General features: G+C 29.5%; 1 protein-coding gene across 7 annotated transcripts in view; it reads left to right on the forward strand.

The window, feature by feature from the left end:
* The window catches only part of Ndae1 (Na[+]-driven anion exchanger 1), a 58,521-nt gene that overhangs the window by 17,130 nt on the left and 24,576 nt on the right, over positions 1-16,815 (forward strand). For 5 of the 7 annotated variants that reach the window (XR_001937029.1, XM_018461905.1, XM_018461902.1 and 2 more), the window contains 2 exons: positions 7,177-7,301; positions 9,393-9,527. Coding sequence is in view for 6 of the 7 variants with exons in the window: in XM_018461902.1 (XP_018317404.1) it covers positions 7,177-7,301; positions 9,393-9,527 (260 nt within the window). In the remaining variant the exon portion in view is untranslated. Of the gene's footprint in view, positions 1-3,079; positions 3,258-7,176; positions 7,302-9,392; positions 9,528-16,815 lie in introns of those variants that run through there. The other 2 variants (XM_018461903.1, XM_018461904.1) reach the window with 2 other exon arrangements.

Here is a 16,815-nt window from a genome sequence, read left to right on the forward strand (position 1 = left end):
AACGCATTGTCCATTTTTTAGGAAAATGTCAAAATATCTTTTTCGTTTACAGTCTTACACATATTACACAGAGCTACATCCTTCTCAGAATTATAGGTCTGTTTTTTATTGCTGTACTCTCTGAACTGATGCACACGGTGCAATAAGTTGAAGTGAAAAAGAAACAAACGTATATTTGTTTCACTTCAACTTATTGTTTCACTTTAACTTATTGTTTTACTTCAACTTATTGCACTGTGTGCCCCAGTTCAGAGAGTGCAGCAATAAAAAACAGACTTTATATATTATATTAACCAAGGAAATTTTTTAACCCGAGACGACACAAAATAACGTATAGGCTTAATGTTATCTGGGCTTACATTTTTCGATGTAGTAGGCTGACTGTCGGTAGATTTGTTGGATTCAATATACTGAGATTTTCTGATACCCCGATAGGAGTATCGAACGTACGCAAGACGAACTTATCCGTTTTATACGAAAATGTTAATATAATCCATATTTTGCTGCCGATGCAAATTGTTAATCTTTTTCGCGACGATATTCATTTGATGAACATCAAGCTGTTGTCGCTAATGGCGTTACAACGATGCTATATCTACTGACCAATCACAGTCATTCCATTCTTCAGAGAAATAGCTATGATTGGCCAGTTTCATAACATCGACGTCATTCGGTGTAAATCGAGCTGTGTAAACGTAGTCACATATACCTACTGTCGCCGCCATTAAATCAACTCAAAAGTTAGCGATCTAGTATAGATATTTGTGCTCCAACACATCTCTAGTGATTTCAGTAGACGACGCGCCAGCTCTAATTCATCGTGCCAACATTACGTAGCATATCGCCAAATTCGCCAACGCTTTCTCGCAGTTTTGATCGCAGAAATTATTTGCGATTGTTAAAAAATGAAAAAAACTGTCCCCCCCCGAAGTCAGTGCCTATGTATATATGCAATTTCAAATGATGTTATATCTAGAAGATAATTATACACAATTTGAAAATAATGAAAGAAATTTTTCAAGAGCTTTTTAGCAGATAAGGTAATCGTACTTAATGTGAGTCGAACCTGGTATCCAATATGAACTACTTGCTATTTGTGTAGATATTTACATTTAATTTAAATTGAATAAATAGCACTATATCGTACAAGTTGCCCACACTTGTTTGCATCAGTTAATCGCTCAGTTTATCCAGTTTGTTGTTCATAAAGCCAAATGTAAAATACAGAATTACGTCATGATCGTGTAATAATACTTCAGATAAGTTACAATTTCCTATAATTAACCAAGTGATAGTTATTAATTTCTGCATATTATTATAGCTCTGTATTTATATATAGTTTATAACACTGTACTTAGTTAATATTCCTATTACAACGTTTATAATAATTTAAAAAAGAACTTTTAGTAAATAAGATAGAACACGGGTATAGTTATAGACATATTAAATACACACTTCAATTGTAATTTTTGGTTGGATTTTCGTTATTTCAAACTATGGATTCTAATCCACTTGCTAAACATTGTGATAAGTAGATAAGTAGATAAATTAATTGTTCGGAAAATAGTTCTTTGTGTATTCTTACGTTAATGAATACATCAATATGTTAATAAACTTATAAAAGTAACATCGAATCATTTCATTTTCAATTTTTCTAATATACGAGCCAAATGCTACTTTTTTAATTCACTATTCCCATACAAATATTTGAAAACGTTTTATATCTTTAATTAATATTCAGAAATATTTTCTCTTTCGAATCTGACTACCAGTTTTCAATTTTGGACTTAGCAGAAAATTTTAAAAATCGCAAAACTTAATTAGATTATATTGGGTATGATTACCTTATTTTTTTGGCATAAGTAAACTCGATGGATATGATCGAAAGGTTTGAATATAATTTTTATATTTTACGTAATGCTTATTTTATGAAATTGAATTTTAATTCCGCTTTGAGCTTTTGTATTATTAATTAATAGCTTTATTTTATATTTAATAGCTTTTTGTACAAAGATTATCTATTCGATAAATTATTCCAACATAAAGTTTCATAAAAAAAGAAATTCATTTTTATTCATATTTTTTTAAGATTTCAAAGATTTTTTATCCACAAATTATAAGTAAATCCTCTAATAAATAATTAAATATTGATCTTATTCTCTCTTTCTCTTTCCTTGTATATTAAAATTAAATCACTATCTTTAGAAAGATAACTCGGATGAATAAATTTTTATAGAATTCATTTTATAGAGGTTATACAGATATGAACTTGGGTAATCATGTTGTGATAATTATCCACTTGACGACTCGTAATCGGTAGTTGATAATTCAATGACAACAATGCTATCTTGACATTCTGTCGAATGACTGTCGCAGATCACGAACAGTCTAAAAAATTCAATTAATAAAAGATGCATGGGTCATGATCGTCTTTATCATAGAAATTTTTCTACGAGATTAATAATCACCGAAGAGTAAGTTAATTTTTTCACCTATCATTATCTCATTCATTTAACACCTTTAATATACGAACTGATCTTTGTATTAGCAAATATATCTCAATATTACATCATTCCTACATTGAGAGAAATGTCTGGTTGGATTAATTAGAATTCTGATAAAAAATGAACGAATCAGAATTTTTTGCTTATGTTAGAATTCTAGTTGAGATAACCAGAATTGTGACATAATCAGAATCTTCTGATTCGTCCATTTTCAATCCAACATTTTTCTCAGAGAGAGTGTAATATAACATAATTAATATAATTAATATAATTAAGAAGCACATAAGATTCAAATTTTCAAATAGCACACGGCATTAAATGTATAACGCGGGACCGCGGCGCTAATGTTATTCTACTGTCTTTCTTCGCGAAGCACTGAAACGGAGGCGACCCTGACAACACGTGCATACGTCGTTCCGCGTTTATATCGAGCTCCATGCAACTGCGTTTGTAGAGAGCTGCACCTGGCAGCGTCCACGAAAAAGCAGATAAATGATCCGTTTTCCCCGCTCCGCCTGTGACTGATTTGCATCATGTAAAGCTCGTCTTGCGCCATGCGCCAGTTGCATCTGCGACGAGATGCATGTGCGGTGCTGTTTCCCGCCACGTGTCGTCCGGAAAGGAGCTATAAGAAATGTTGTGCACTCTCGATGAACGTCAAACGTCCATGTCGTGTGATTGAACATCGTCGATATATGAGGCTGTCGGTGAGACCAGGAACAAAAGAGTAGATTTTATCACTTCGGCAATAAGGTAGCAAAATTTTAAATAAAGGAAGCTAACATTTTAATTTATTATAATTCCTTTTGCATTTGTTATTAGTTATTTATTTTATTTATCGCCGAACAACAAACTATATTCGCCGCCGAATAAACAGCAATCGAATAAGCAAAGAGAATGAAAAGAGACCTTCATTAGTTAAAAATATACATAAATCTTAAGTATTGAATAAAAACAAGCAATAAAAAGTTTCAAGTTACAAAAGATCATTATGAAAAGATTATTATAACCTCCGTGCACATTTAATGTAGGTAATTCAGTCTTTGTTGTAAGACAAAGCACAAAATGCGCTTGTATAAAACGCGTGTCAAAATTAACATCCTCAGCGTAGGTAGATAATCACAGTGTAACATATCTTTTACATGTTCGTTTATATCATGACGCATAGTCTGAAATGAAGAAGTACCAGTAATGACGGTACAGTGCATTACACTTCATTCAACTTGCGTGTCGTTCTTCGTTAATTAAATATATTACTGACAATATTGCATTATCAACATTTTATTAGTAATTTATGTTGTACATACAAAATTTATAAAAATAAGTATTACTATAATATTTCAATAAATTCCATTAGAATTACATTTTTTCACAATATAAATAATCGTAATAATTATTGGATATTAAACTAACATTTTGTTGAAGCATGAACTTTTTCGAAATATTCGAGAAAATTTAAATTAAATTTGAACGTAATAATAACTGGTTATTTTTCGATAGAAAAAAATTGTAACTAATTATACTTTTGCAAAGTAACTTTCCCAATCCTAACTTTTACTTAATCACAAACGGAAGAAATAGGCACGTGTGAAACTGTAAATTATTCTATGAACTTGTTGCTCATATCTCAAAATTAAATCACCATTATACATGATAATTTAGTCACTTCTGCAAGGGTAAACGTAGAATATTGAAAGAAACATGACCGTGACAGTTATATGGTTGATATATAAGCGTAAATATGTATGAGAATTATACTTCAGCGTCTACATATCTCTGTTATTTTAAAAAACTTACATTCTGAATAATAATACTGACATTAAACTTTTGTTTGCAAAGTAAGTACATCGTTTATGCATGATCTGCCACTCGTTCAATTTGATCGATCTATTTGTTAATTTCAGGAAATCGTAGATTTAAAAGACAATTAAAAGATAAACACTTTACACACTGACATAAGTGGAAAATTAATGAATAGATGTATTACTATTTATAACTCAGATATTTTTAAATTGAATATTTTTTTCTTATCAAAATTAAATTTTAGCTAATTAATTATTATACATTTGATTGTTGGCAAACATTTTTATTATGTTTTGTTATAATGTTACATACTTAACATTAAGTTGCTTTGATGAGCGTGAGAACAAAGAAATCAAGAATGTCGACGCAAAAGGAAATTAGTAAATGTCTCAGAGGAAGAAGATGATTACACGGGACAAGATGAAGATATTGTAATAGACAACTATAATATATTATTACGCTTATTTCTCCTACGAAAAAACAGCAGAAAGTACTTTTAATTAGGAGAAAAGAAGATTCTCTGAAATTCCAGAAGCTTAAAGACTAAGCAGAAATGATTGTCTATTAAGCTAAAGAATTAAGTCCATTGGAATTAATGTTTAATTATGTGTCTAATACATTTCCGGAAATATATACAATTATACGGACTATTTCAGATGTATTCAGAAAGATATTTTTATAGATTCTTGTGTTGAATTTGTTATAGTGCATAAGAATTTAATATATACATTTAATATATACATAATACATACATAACAATATATACATTTAATATATACATAATATTAAATGTCATGAATTTATATTTTTGAGATAATGCATCATTTTAATATGCATGTATTTATAATTTCTGATTTAAATTTATAATTCATAATTTAATATCTCGGAAAACAAGTCGACGTTATTTATCATCATTCTAATGTAAATAATATCAATTTATTTCCTGGAATTGCTTCAAAATAATGTACAAATGACATTTGAATAACATTTGAACAAAACAAAATGTTACCTAACTAAAATGTTAGCTTTTGCGTAGGTTGAATAAATTCAATTTCACATTTTCAGTTTATTTTATTGAAAGGATATCATGTTTAGATTATTTGTATTCTCATCCACGTCTATTGCTCCTTTTTTATTTTGTAATCAATCCATAATCTCTGTCATATTTGATTGAATACAAAAACTATTTTGACATCTATCTTTTTTTTTTCATCTCTTTGACTTTCTGCATTTTTGCACGTATTCATGAAAAGATTCTTAAAAGACCTGTCAGTTGTCAACTGCACTTATCGAATGAAGCGATTTAATGCATGTATTCTATGTTGCGCTGCACCGAAAGAAATTTTGTCGAGCTTCCTATATATTATAAGAATGGAGAGAATGTGTAATACGTGTGAATACGTCAGAATAAAATGGTATTTACTATAGAACTTCTAGTACTATGAGTTAAATAGAAAATAATCGGCCGATTGAACAAACTCTGATAAGATAAGATAGCAACACTTCAGTTAAACATAAATAACAATTTAAATAAAACAATATGAATATTAAACAAATATCTAGACAATTTTAACTGAAAAATTTATTTTTTTATACAAATTATCATATTATTGAATACTATACTGCATATTTTTTATATATCTTTTTATTAATTATTATTTAAGTATCATAATGAGTGTCGTTAATGTTATGTATATGATCGCATTAATTCACTAAATATAAAATTTAAATTGTTGCAGACATAAATTTATACGAATCTCGTAAGCGAAATGTTTTTATTAATATGTTTTCATTATCCCTATTAATTATCTTTATTAAGCATTTGTGCTGCGCGTTAATTAGTATTTAAATTGTTTTTAATTTATTATTTTACGACATATTCATTGTTACATATATAAAGGAGACATGAAATAACTATTAAAGTTGTGCAACAATCTAATCCAATTTGTAAAAAATATAAATTATCTTTTATTCTATTCAAAGATATGATCTTTTTATATTTTTAAAAGATCAATTATGAAATCTCTGATATGAATAAAGTCGTCGTCGAGCTAACCACAGAATGTGCTAAATTCATCTTCGTTACCGAGCGAAATCTCAACGAGAACGTTGAAATTTATATATCGCTTGCAAGGACAGTAAAATACATAAGGCTAGCTCGCAATAATTTACACACGGGGACAAATACAATGTCACGAATACGAGATAAAAATGTATAGATATATGTATGATATTATTATGCCACAGAATTATTTAATCACGAGATTAATTATGCAAAATTGCAGATAGCCATATAATTTAAGAATTAGTAAAAATAAACTACATTAACCAATTAAATAAAAGAAATGAAAAGGATTGAACTGAATAATATGAAACTTAATAGCATGGAAGCGGAAGGAGAAAGATGAGGAGGAAGCAGTTGCGTGCAAAGTGACTCCGATGGTGGAAGCTTAATTATTATTAACTGGTGTCAGTAGTTGCGGCCGGTTGTGGACAGACACCTACGAAATAATTTGCGTTGATGTACGCTCGTGTGCACACATTTGGCATCATCGTTAAAATGAATAGGACAACTTTCAATGTGTATCGAATGGACTTATAAGTCAAGAATAAAATTCGTATTGACCTTTATTAATAAATTACTAGTTGAGTGTTGACCGAAGGAAAATTTACATCAACAAAAGCATGTTTCTCGGAAAGAGAACAAAATCACGGATAAGCAAACCTGATGATATTTCTGCCGGTTGGGAACTCGTTAATGCTCTAATAATAGAAACTTGCGCCCGCGTTGATGTAGCAGATGCATACAGAGTCGTCGTCGCCATTGGCATTGCGATAATTAAATCGAACGTTCAATTTATTTTCACAGGCCGTGGATGCAGCCGGGAGTCGGCAGTGGCAGGGGCCCTTCGGGCGGGACAGGTGACGATGAGGCCCCAAAAGACCCGGGCGCGCGGATCACCCATCAGTCTTACACGGAAAAAGATTATGAAGGTAAAAAATGTTTAGATTTCCCAATTTTTCTAAACCAATGAGAGTTAATCACTATAAGCATAATTACTAAACTTTGTATTACATTAAACTGCATTGGAAAGCTGTAAACAAATAGAAAATTATTCTGAAATAATTTAATTTAATTTGAATTAATTAAAAATAAGACGTTTCATAATTAAACTTTAAACATTATATCGTTTTATGAATATTTTTTATTATTATAACTCACAAGTGTCTCTGAAAATATAATTTTATAATTTTAAAATGAATCTAATCAATGATTTACTAAAATATCTTTTCAATTAATATTATACATTCAAATTTTATACTTTTAATTCTATAATACAGTTTTAATAATGCATAATTATATAATATTTATTAAAACATTCTAATTATATTTAGATTGACTATTAAATAATTTGAGCTATAGCAAGTAAATAATTAAATGCAGCATTTGAAATAGAATTATTTTTTGTGCTGGATAGGTTTAAATTTAAAAAGTACGCATAGAGAGAGAGAAAATATTCCAATTCTACGAGAATGATGATGTTAAAGGTGATAAGTTAAAGTTATTTAGTAGAACGGTCGATTCTCTGATATTGAGAACTGCAGTTAAATTTGACTTATCAAATCCACATCCTATTTTTGAAAGAGTATTATAAGTACGTGTAAGAAATTTGATGGATTTTTCTTTTATTATTTAAATTTCGATGAGAAGCTTTAATTGTAGATCTTTTACTAAAAATATAAGTATATCTTATTTATGCAACCAACAATAAAATGATATAAATTTAACTGACAGAAACTGACGCGCAGAATATCAATGTGAGGATAACTATTCCAACAATTCTTGGTATCAACTTACATAAAATTTTCACGATCGCGAATATTTTACAAGCGAATGGGTACGAGATGAGTTTTTGCTGAAATATCAAGCATTGTCTACAACAGGCAATAACGCCTGCATCTGCTTTAGGTCAGTTTGATACGAATCTGGCTTCAGTGTTTGCTCACATGACGGACCTCGCGCGTGTAGGTGCTTCGAAAATCGTTACTTCGTCAAACAACGTTGTCTATGGATGGATATGGGCTTGCGAGGTCACTTCGTATCGATGATGAAATAGAGGCCATATATGTGTGATGGTCTTGTATCATAATGCTGGACTATCCAGCGAAACAAATTGATCGTCCAGTCTGACAGGTGTTTACCTCCTATGATTGACGTGATACGAAACTTTTTCCTGAAAAATGTCAAGCTGCTTCGAAAAATAAAATTTTTCGTTGAATATCTGATTATATTCACAGCTTGCGGCATCTCGATTTCTTTATATAAATATAAATTCATATTATAAAAAATATTTAACTAAAATTATCGAGATATATGTATTTAATGTACATATATATTTTTTAAATTAATGTTATTTACATAGACTATAGTACATATTGATATCCAATTATGTTTATATGTCTGTCTGTAAATCACGTGTTTTTAGTGACCTTAAATAGCAAACTTAACTGTCACTTAGCTATCATATATCTTTTGTAACATTTTCGATTTGACAGATATAATAATGTAGACGACACAATTAGCTAATAAAAGCAGCTAAAAATGAGTTGATTTTTTATATTTATAGGACGTAATGATTATCTTTGTAAATTATATAATATTAGAAAAGTTGGTTATCATTAATACAATATACTTACGTATGTCATCCGCATAAAATCCAACTATTCGTGCCTAGGCTAACTATTGTTACTAGGCACGAATATTTTGACCTTATCGTTTGCGTGAACTCATCTTAGCATTTGACCTTTTATTCGAATATAGTCCATGCGTAAATGAATCTCATCAATACACAACGATGTTTCACTTTTGTAGAATCTACTTGTTTCTCGTGAGCATTTTCGCAAATAGGATTACGCGATTAAATGACTCTGACCTAATTTTCTTTCATAACGAAAGAAAAGTTTGTGTGTCGCGTGCACTTTCATATCAGGGAGAATCGCTCTAAATCCGCGCATCTTCCCCATGCCATGGTGTGAGTTGTGAGGCACTGTGTATGACGAGGCATCCCTTTCATCTGCTTCCAGGTCACAGGGCGCACACGGTATATGTGGGCGTGCATTTACCAGGGGAAAGGAGACACCGCCGGCACCATAAGCATCACCATTCACAACGGCAGCCGTACCCCTGTGGTAAGGAGGATGTCGACAACGATAGACCAAGTAAGTCGATCCTTATTTCATTTCTTTTTTTGTGCTTCACAAAGTTGTGCGATTCTTGTCAATGATGTCGCGTTGTGCAATACTTCGACCTTGTTCAATCAGTGACAAAGTATAATGACATACCGGTACCGTACGTAAATCTGTATAATGACGAACGTACAAAATAATACTGCTAATGTGAAAGTCTGAAATAGATGAGTGCATTCCTTTTGTTGATTACTAATGTTAATTCAGTTATTCTTCAACGTCAAGGGATTAATTCAATAGAATGTACTTATACGTATAATATTTCGTCGAAAATTAATTTTGTGTAGATACTTTACATCTATTTCTAACAAACACCAACTAATAGTAACATAATTGTTAGTTACCAATTTTTATAATTTCTCACTCAACAATATAACTGTTACGTGCAACATGTATTACTGTTATATTATTGAATAAGAAATTATAATTAACAGTTATTGTTAGTTGATGTTTGTTGGAATAAGTTTGATACAAGTCTCTCTATTGTTAAATTATACATAATTTGTTTGTATATTATATACATAAAATATTTATACATTGTTTCATATAATAATTATTTCGATATAGCATTTGATTACTATCGTATCCAACATTCTTGTCAATAAACGGATGTTTCAAATACTGCGGCTTAATAGAACGTTGCGGTAGAAAGGAGAATTCACATGTAGGCGGCACGCGAAACGTTAATTAAATGCGATATTACTTGTATAAGATACATGTACGAAATCACACGAAAATGCGAAATCAAGCATAAGTTCTTATGTACGTATGTATATATTAATGTAATGAATATATCATATATCGCAAAAAATTTATACGTATTTTTCCATTTTTCGGTAATAATAAATGGCTTAGCGCCGAGACACTTCCGTGTCTCCAGATAGGACTTGTATGTAGCCAAAACCGAGTAATAATGAATGTTATAAAATAAGAACAATAATCAAATTTATTCTCTGAAAAAATATCAAAATAAGAAACATTTCGGCTCTATTAAATCTTCATCGGGGGGGGGATTGATATTTTTTACAAGACTGATGAAGATTAAGTAGAGTTGAAACATTTTTTATTTTGATATTTTCTCAGAGAATGAATTTGATTAGTATTCTTATTTTGTGATACAATATAATTGCTCGATTTTAGCCATTATTCCCACCTTTTATGTTAATAAAATCACAAGAATCTTCAATGTATTAGTAATATATCTTCGATATAACTATGTTGAAACTAAGAAGATATTAAATAAATTTTCTTGGATAGAAACAATATTAAGTAAGATATTTTATTTTAGTAAAATAAGTTTGATTGCACTAAAAATTTACAAGATTAGATAAAAACTAATGTCACTAGAAACTATAGTTTTAATTACATTATAACTATTTAAAATTGTAATGACACATGCCAATATTACTTCGTAAGTTAATAAACAATAGTTAGATAAACCGACTTGCACGGATTTATGCGATTTATGCCTCTACTTAATTTCTTATATTAATTAACAATTTCTTTTTTATTAAAAGTAACCATAATCTTTCCTTTTAATAAATACATAAATAACAATGTATGATAAAGCTCTCCCATTACATATTACTTCAGCTGGGAAGTTAATTTAATGCACTTGCAATACAATGAAACAGTCAAGTCTCTTATAATACCGTACTCATCCCACGATATTTATACTATTTTCAATTCTCAGAATTTGGCATCAATGCAAACTACGTTCTTTAGCTTCAAAAACATAAATATTTTTAATATACGTAAAATTAATTTCTTAATTTATTTATAACTTGGATACTATATATTTTATAATTTTTTTACATATATAAAAGAAATATTAAAGAGTAATATTAAAGAGATATACAAAATAATTATTATAATTAAATATAATATCTATAAAATGTCTAATTTATATAAGTTAAGTTTCAATTATGTGAAGATATAAATTTTTTGCTTTTGTTGCTTAGAACAAACAGTCGGGAAATCTAACAAAAGAAAACTGTGCCAGTCTAAAAATGAAATGAGAATCCCCGCCTTGCATTTTGTAGCGGCGCGAGCTTCACACTTTGTTGACAGTGTTATATTTCGTCCACTCAAATTTAATCTCATTTCAAAAATAGCGTGGAATTATTACACTGATTGTTCTAAAAATTTGCAACTACTTTTTCATACTAAAACCAGTTCAGAATGTCGAAGTGTCTGATATGCATTTTTGCGGCGCTATCGAACCGAACATGGCAGCGCGCCAACCACTTGTCGAGATTTATCCGGGTATTCACCCTACTTCTGATACATCGAATATAAGAAGACAGTCGATACCGAAATGCTGTAGTAACCCTTCAGTATAAGGCTACGGGAATGATTTTATGTGCATAACTAAAGCGAAGAAAAAGAAAAAAGATTATTTGAGAAGTTATTTCTATCTGATATACAAAACATTATCCAAATTGTTGCTATCCAACATAGCACAAGTAATTTTTAACCATACATTCAAGGAAGTTATCTACTCTATAACAATAAAATTACTCTCTGTATATTTTGACAATTATTTTTGAAATTAACAATACCGTAAGCGTGACAGAACTATTATCTTCTGAACAATTGAAAAAATCATTATTACAGTATGATTTTTATTTTTGATGTTGCTCCTGTATTTTAATATATATAATTGCTTTTGTTACGATTATTTGATTCGAAAAACACACTGAAGATATAGCTGCACTTGAGAAGCGTCTATATAATTCTGTTATTAATTTATTTATATGTATGGATTTATTAACTTGTAATATATATACAGGGTGTTTGGAAAGTAATGAAAAATCTTTCGCATAGGGGCAGAATGGACTAAACTGAGAAGAAAAGTTCTCTACCATTTTATAATTTTCGCAATAGTTAACAAGATATTAATTATTAAAAATTGTCGAAAATTGGTCTTCAATAATTTTTTACTCAAATACTATCAACATTATAATAAAATTAAAAGAGACACAAATTGTTTATTTTCTTCTCATAAAGTTCTAAGAATTTTTTCTTCTCAGTTTAGTTCATTCTGCCCCTATGCGAAAGATTTTTCATTACTTTCCAAACACCCTGAGTCAGCTTGATTCATCAGTAATAATTTATTATTTTTAATAAAAAAAGAATCTCACGGAAAAGAAATAATATATCTGTATTTTATGTTAAACAATAATATATGGTAAACGTAAAATATTAATAAAAATTTTAGTCAATTTTTATAAAATTAGTACATAAATTATGCAAAAAAATCTGTCATTGTCGAGTTGATCTTTTATTGATAAAAAGTTGTTTATTTTTATCTCATAAAATTTGTCTTTTTATTATTAAATATTTTATTAGGTAATCAAGTTAATACTGCTCCAAGTAAAATGTGTTTGTATATTAATTTACAAACAGTTTTATTTTCTTTGTAGCTCTATAACTTAATACATCAAAAGATCTTTATATAATTTAATAGCACATTAAAGGACTCTTTAACAAAAACTTCTGGGTAAAGTGAAATTAAAATCGGCTTAAAATCGGATGAAATCGGGACGATTTGCCGTAAATAATACATTTCATCGAAAAATTGGAAGACGCTAAAATAGTTGACCAAGTTATCGTTTGTAATGAGTAAAACACGATAAAGATGAGAAAATTCTTGGAAAATATTGATCGTCAGGTTTCCAAGGCGCGACTTTCCTCTGAAGTCAAATCTCTGAACGTTTTTATTAAGTGAAACGAAAACATATTACTTTTTGCATATTTAAGAGAGTTATCAATTAATTAGATATATTTGTAGATAAATATTTTGTAAATTATTTACAAATTGATCAAATTTTTATAAATTAAAAGAATAATCACATAAAAGAAATATATTTAAATTTTAATTCGAATGTAATTTTATATTGATATATTCATTTTCTTTTTAAATACAAATCTTCCAATTAAAAAGAACATGCACAAGAAATGGGATTGAACACATAAGAGAAGTATCTATTATTATGTTGTCTATTTTACAAAAATATATCTATTTTGATACACGGTATACATATATATTCCGTGTTATTTTGCTTGACAAGAGTCGATGAAACGAAATAAACACTCGTTAGAACTGCATCTTCAAGAAATAGATTTCTTGAGGACTCTCGCGGAAGCACACAGATAAAACCCTCTCATTGCAATTTCTTATCAGTTAACTATAGCGGTAACCATTTAATTTCTGTCGCAGCGAAGCGATTCATAATTTGACCGCAATATCATTTTATTATTTACTTATAATATCTTCTTATCTACTATAGCTAATAAATTTTAAAGAATATATATTCAGTGCCAATAATAATACTAAATGCACAATCTTTAGAATTTATTAATTATTACGATGCTAATAATATGGCATCATTTTATATACTCGAACTTTAAAAACTAACAATAAAAAAGGAATGATATTTAAAAAAATATTTTATAAAAGAAAATCGAAAATTTATTTCCGTCAAAAAATATAGAATATTAAAATTAAATATAATTGAGACATATGAAATAGATTTGAAGTATTAAATATTGTATTATCTATTTATTAAAAAAATTTTGTTATATATTAGATTTAAATATTTTCCTGAAAATGCTGAAATATATCATTTCTATTTCTCATTTCGTATATTAATTTCTACCGCTGTAGATTGAATCAATTAATATCAGATCTCAAGTCGCTCGATGTTTCTTATAGATACCTACAGCTTATTAATATCGAAGGATCTTCATAACTTTATAGAATCGTGTTATATTAGTTATTAACTTGTTTATTTTTTAGTTAGTTTAATGATGGATTTTAAAGGTTAATTAAACGTAAAAATTTGACGGATTTTTAAAAATTTGTGCAAAATTTAAAAATCGATTTATATTAATCAAATCATAAATAACAGATTTAAATTCTACATAAATTAATCAATCATTTAATTCATTTATTGATCAATATTAAAAAATATTTAGGAAAAAGATAAATATAAAAGACACATCATATATAAATAAAGACCATAAACTTAATAAATTGATAATAGATAATAAAAGGAGAAAAATAAAATGAGGTCAAACAAAAATTCTTCTGTCCATTATTTAATTACTGTGGAGATAGGTAAAAAAAGTTATGTTTTATCTATTATTAACATAATTTAAGATATAAAGTTTTATATATCGTATATTAAAAAAACACTTTTTATTTGCATATATTATGTAATAAAATACAAGTCGCGAAAAGCACAGCTTTTAAAAGTCTGATATATTTCTTCCTGTTTGTGCTGTATAAATGCCACTTACCAGAACTTTGAAAGAGCTATTAAGTATAGAAGTTTAGCGAAGCGTTATACGGCTTTGACGTAAACTGTAGGTAATAGTTATCAAATCAAAGTAAATAAATTAAATTCCTTTTATGTCAATATATTTCTTACACATATCAATGATGAAAAATATTCAAGATACACTTAATCAATACGTTGTCAACACTTTTCATCATAAATATCCGATCATAACTCTAGTAAATATCGTGTATATGTTATGTGAGAGAAGATTAAAATATTCTTTACCAAGAACAGCTAAATCAATACCGCAATTCTCGTGCTTACATTCGTGATTCTCTCTAATTGAGAACATAAATGATAGATCAACACAATGTTTTACTGTAGCAAGTAATAATTATAAAAAGAATTAAATAATTTTCTCTGTAAAAAGACGAAAGGATTTTTATTTTTCGTAATTAAATTGGAATTATTTAGTTTAATTCGCTCATCTTGTATGTCAATAATCTAAAAAGATTCAACACAAATTCTCTCGAAAATAAATATTCCTTTAGTCCGAATGACACGGTATCGCCGTTGCAGGACAATTGTTGATGGCGTGCAGGGGTCGTCTCGCTAGCATCTGCGACCCCGCCGGCGAGATGATATGTAAGCCACCCTTATGCATATGAAGCTCCTTTATGTGATGCAAATACTTTACGCGAGATCGTTCGTGTATCCCGCAACGCAATACGATCCTTCAAGTTTTCTCGTTGAATAATTTCACGTCTTCGCTATTATGCCACTATTTGCGCATGAGGTATCAACGAGGCATTGGTTGCTGATGACGCTTTCATCAAGATCACATCCGCGGAAAATAACAATCTCTCTCTCTCTCTCTCTCTCTCTCTCTCTCTTGATTAGATTTTAAACCTAACATAATGTTTCAGATGTCTGCGATAATCGTGTCACGTGCATCAACGTTTATCAGACACAAGTAGCTTGTATATCGCACAGACGTCGTCTTGATTCGTTGATTACTGTTACATAAACGTGATTGTATTTGATGTTATCGAACGCATTTGTACCATAAGTGCCTCGCCATGCGTTGCAACGCGCGTGGGTTTATTAATTCTGCAGGTGTCTAGTGCAAATTATGATAGGTATAATGATTCGATTACGCAATGCGCAGGTTGAAATTAAATATTTACATTCTTGTGGGATGTACGAACGGTACCGAAATTTTGACGACGCACGACACAACACATACATAATTCCAGAGGAGGGTAAGACCGCTATTTCCGCATTTGCGGGATATAAATGCCGTCGATGAGAAATATTACCATGCTACAATAAAACGAGTAAATACAGCATAATAATTGTATACTCATAACAATTTTTTTAATTTTGTCATATATTATTGAATACGTGAAATAGAGTTGCCTAGGAGATTTGTAATTTATAATTATAATTGAATACATTTATTTTCTCGTATTTATTTTTCTCGTTTTAAAATTAAGATATACAAAATAAATTACACAGGTCAACAAGGTTTTGTTGTTGGGAAGCTGTGGGTCATTTCCGACGTAATTTTCTGCGTAGAATCCGAATCTGAAATCAGAATTGGCCTATCACGTCAGGATTTTGAGATATTTGAGGATATATACTCGAAAAATGCGTTTTTTTGCTATTTTCGAAGTTATGATCATTAGAGTTTTCCACGTCTAGTGAAGAAAGAAAAACCGATATTTGTCAATAAACAAACAACTTATTATTTTTTTTATACACACCTGCAAAATATCCTTTTTTATGCATTCAGGTGCTTCGTTTATCGAGCGAATTTCGAGCATCCTAAAACTTTCAGCGAGAAAGTTGTTCATTCGGATATGAACAAATGTTCTGGAAAGTTTCATTTTCATTGCATTAATAAGTTTAAAACTAATGATTTGTTTAAAGTTGGTAGACGCCTTGCACTCAGAGCCGCAGCGCACAAGACGCGC

The sequence above is a fragment of the Mycetomoellerius zeteki genome, unplaced genomic scaffold (genome assembly GCF_001594055.1).
Source record: "Mycetomoellerius zeteki isolate Tzet28-1 unplaced genomic scaffold, Tzet1.0 scaffold135, whole genome shotgun sequence".
Lineage (NCBI taxonomy): Eukaryota > Metazoa > Arthropoda > Insecta > Hymenoptera > Formicidae > Mycetomoellerius > Mycetomoellerius zeteki.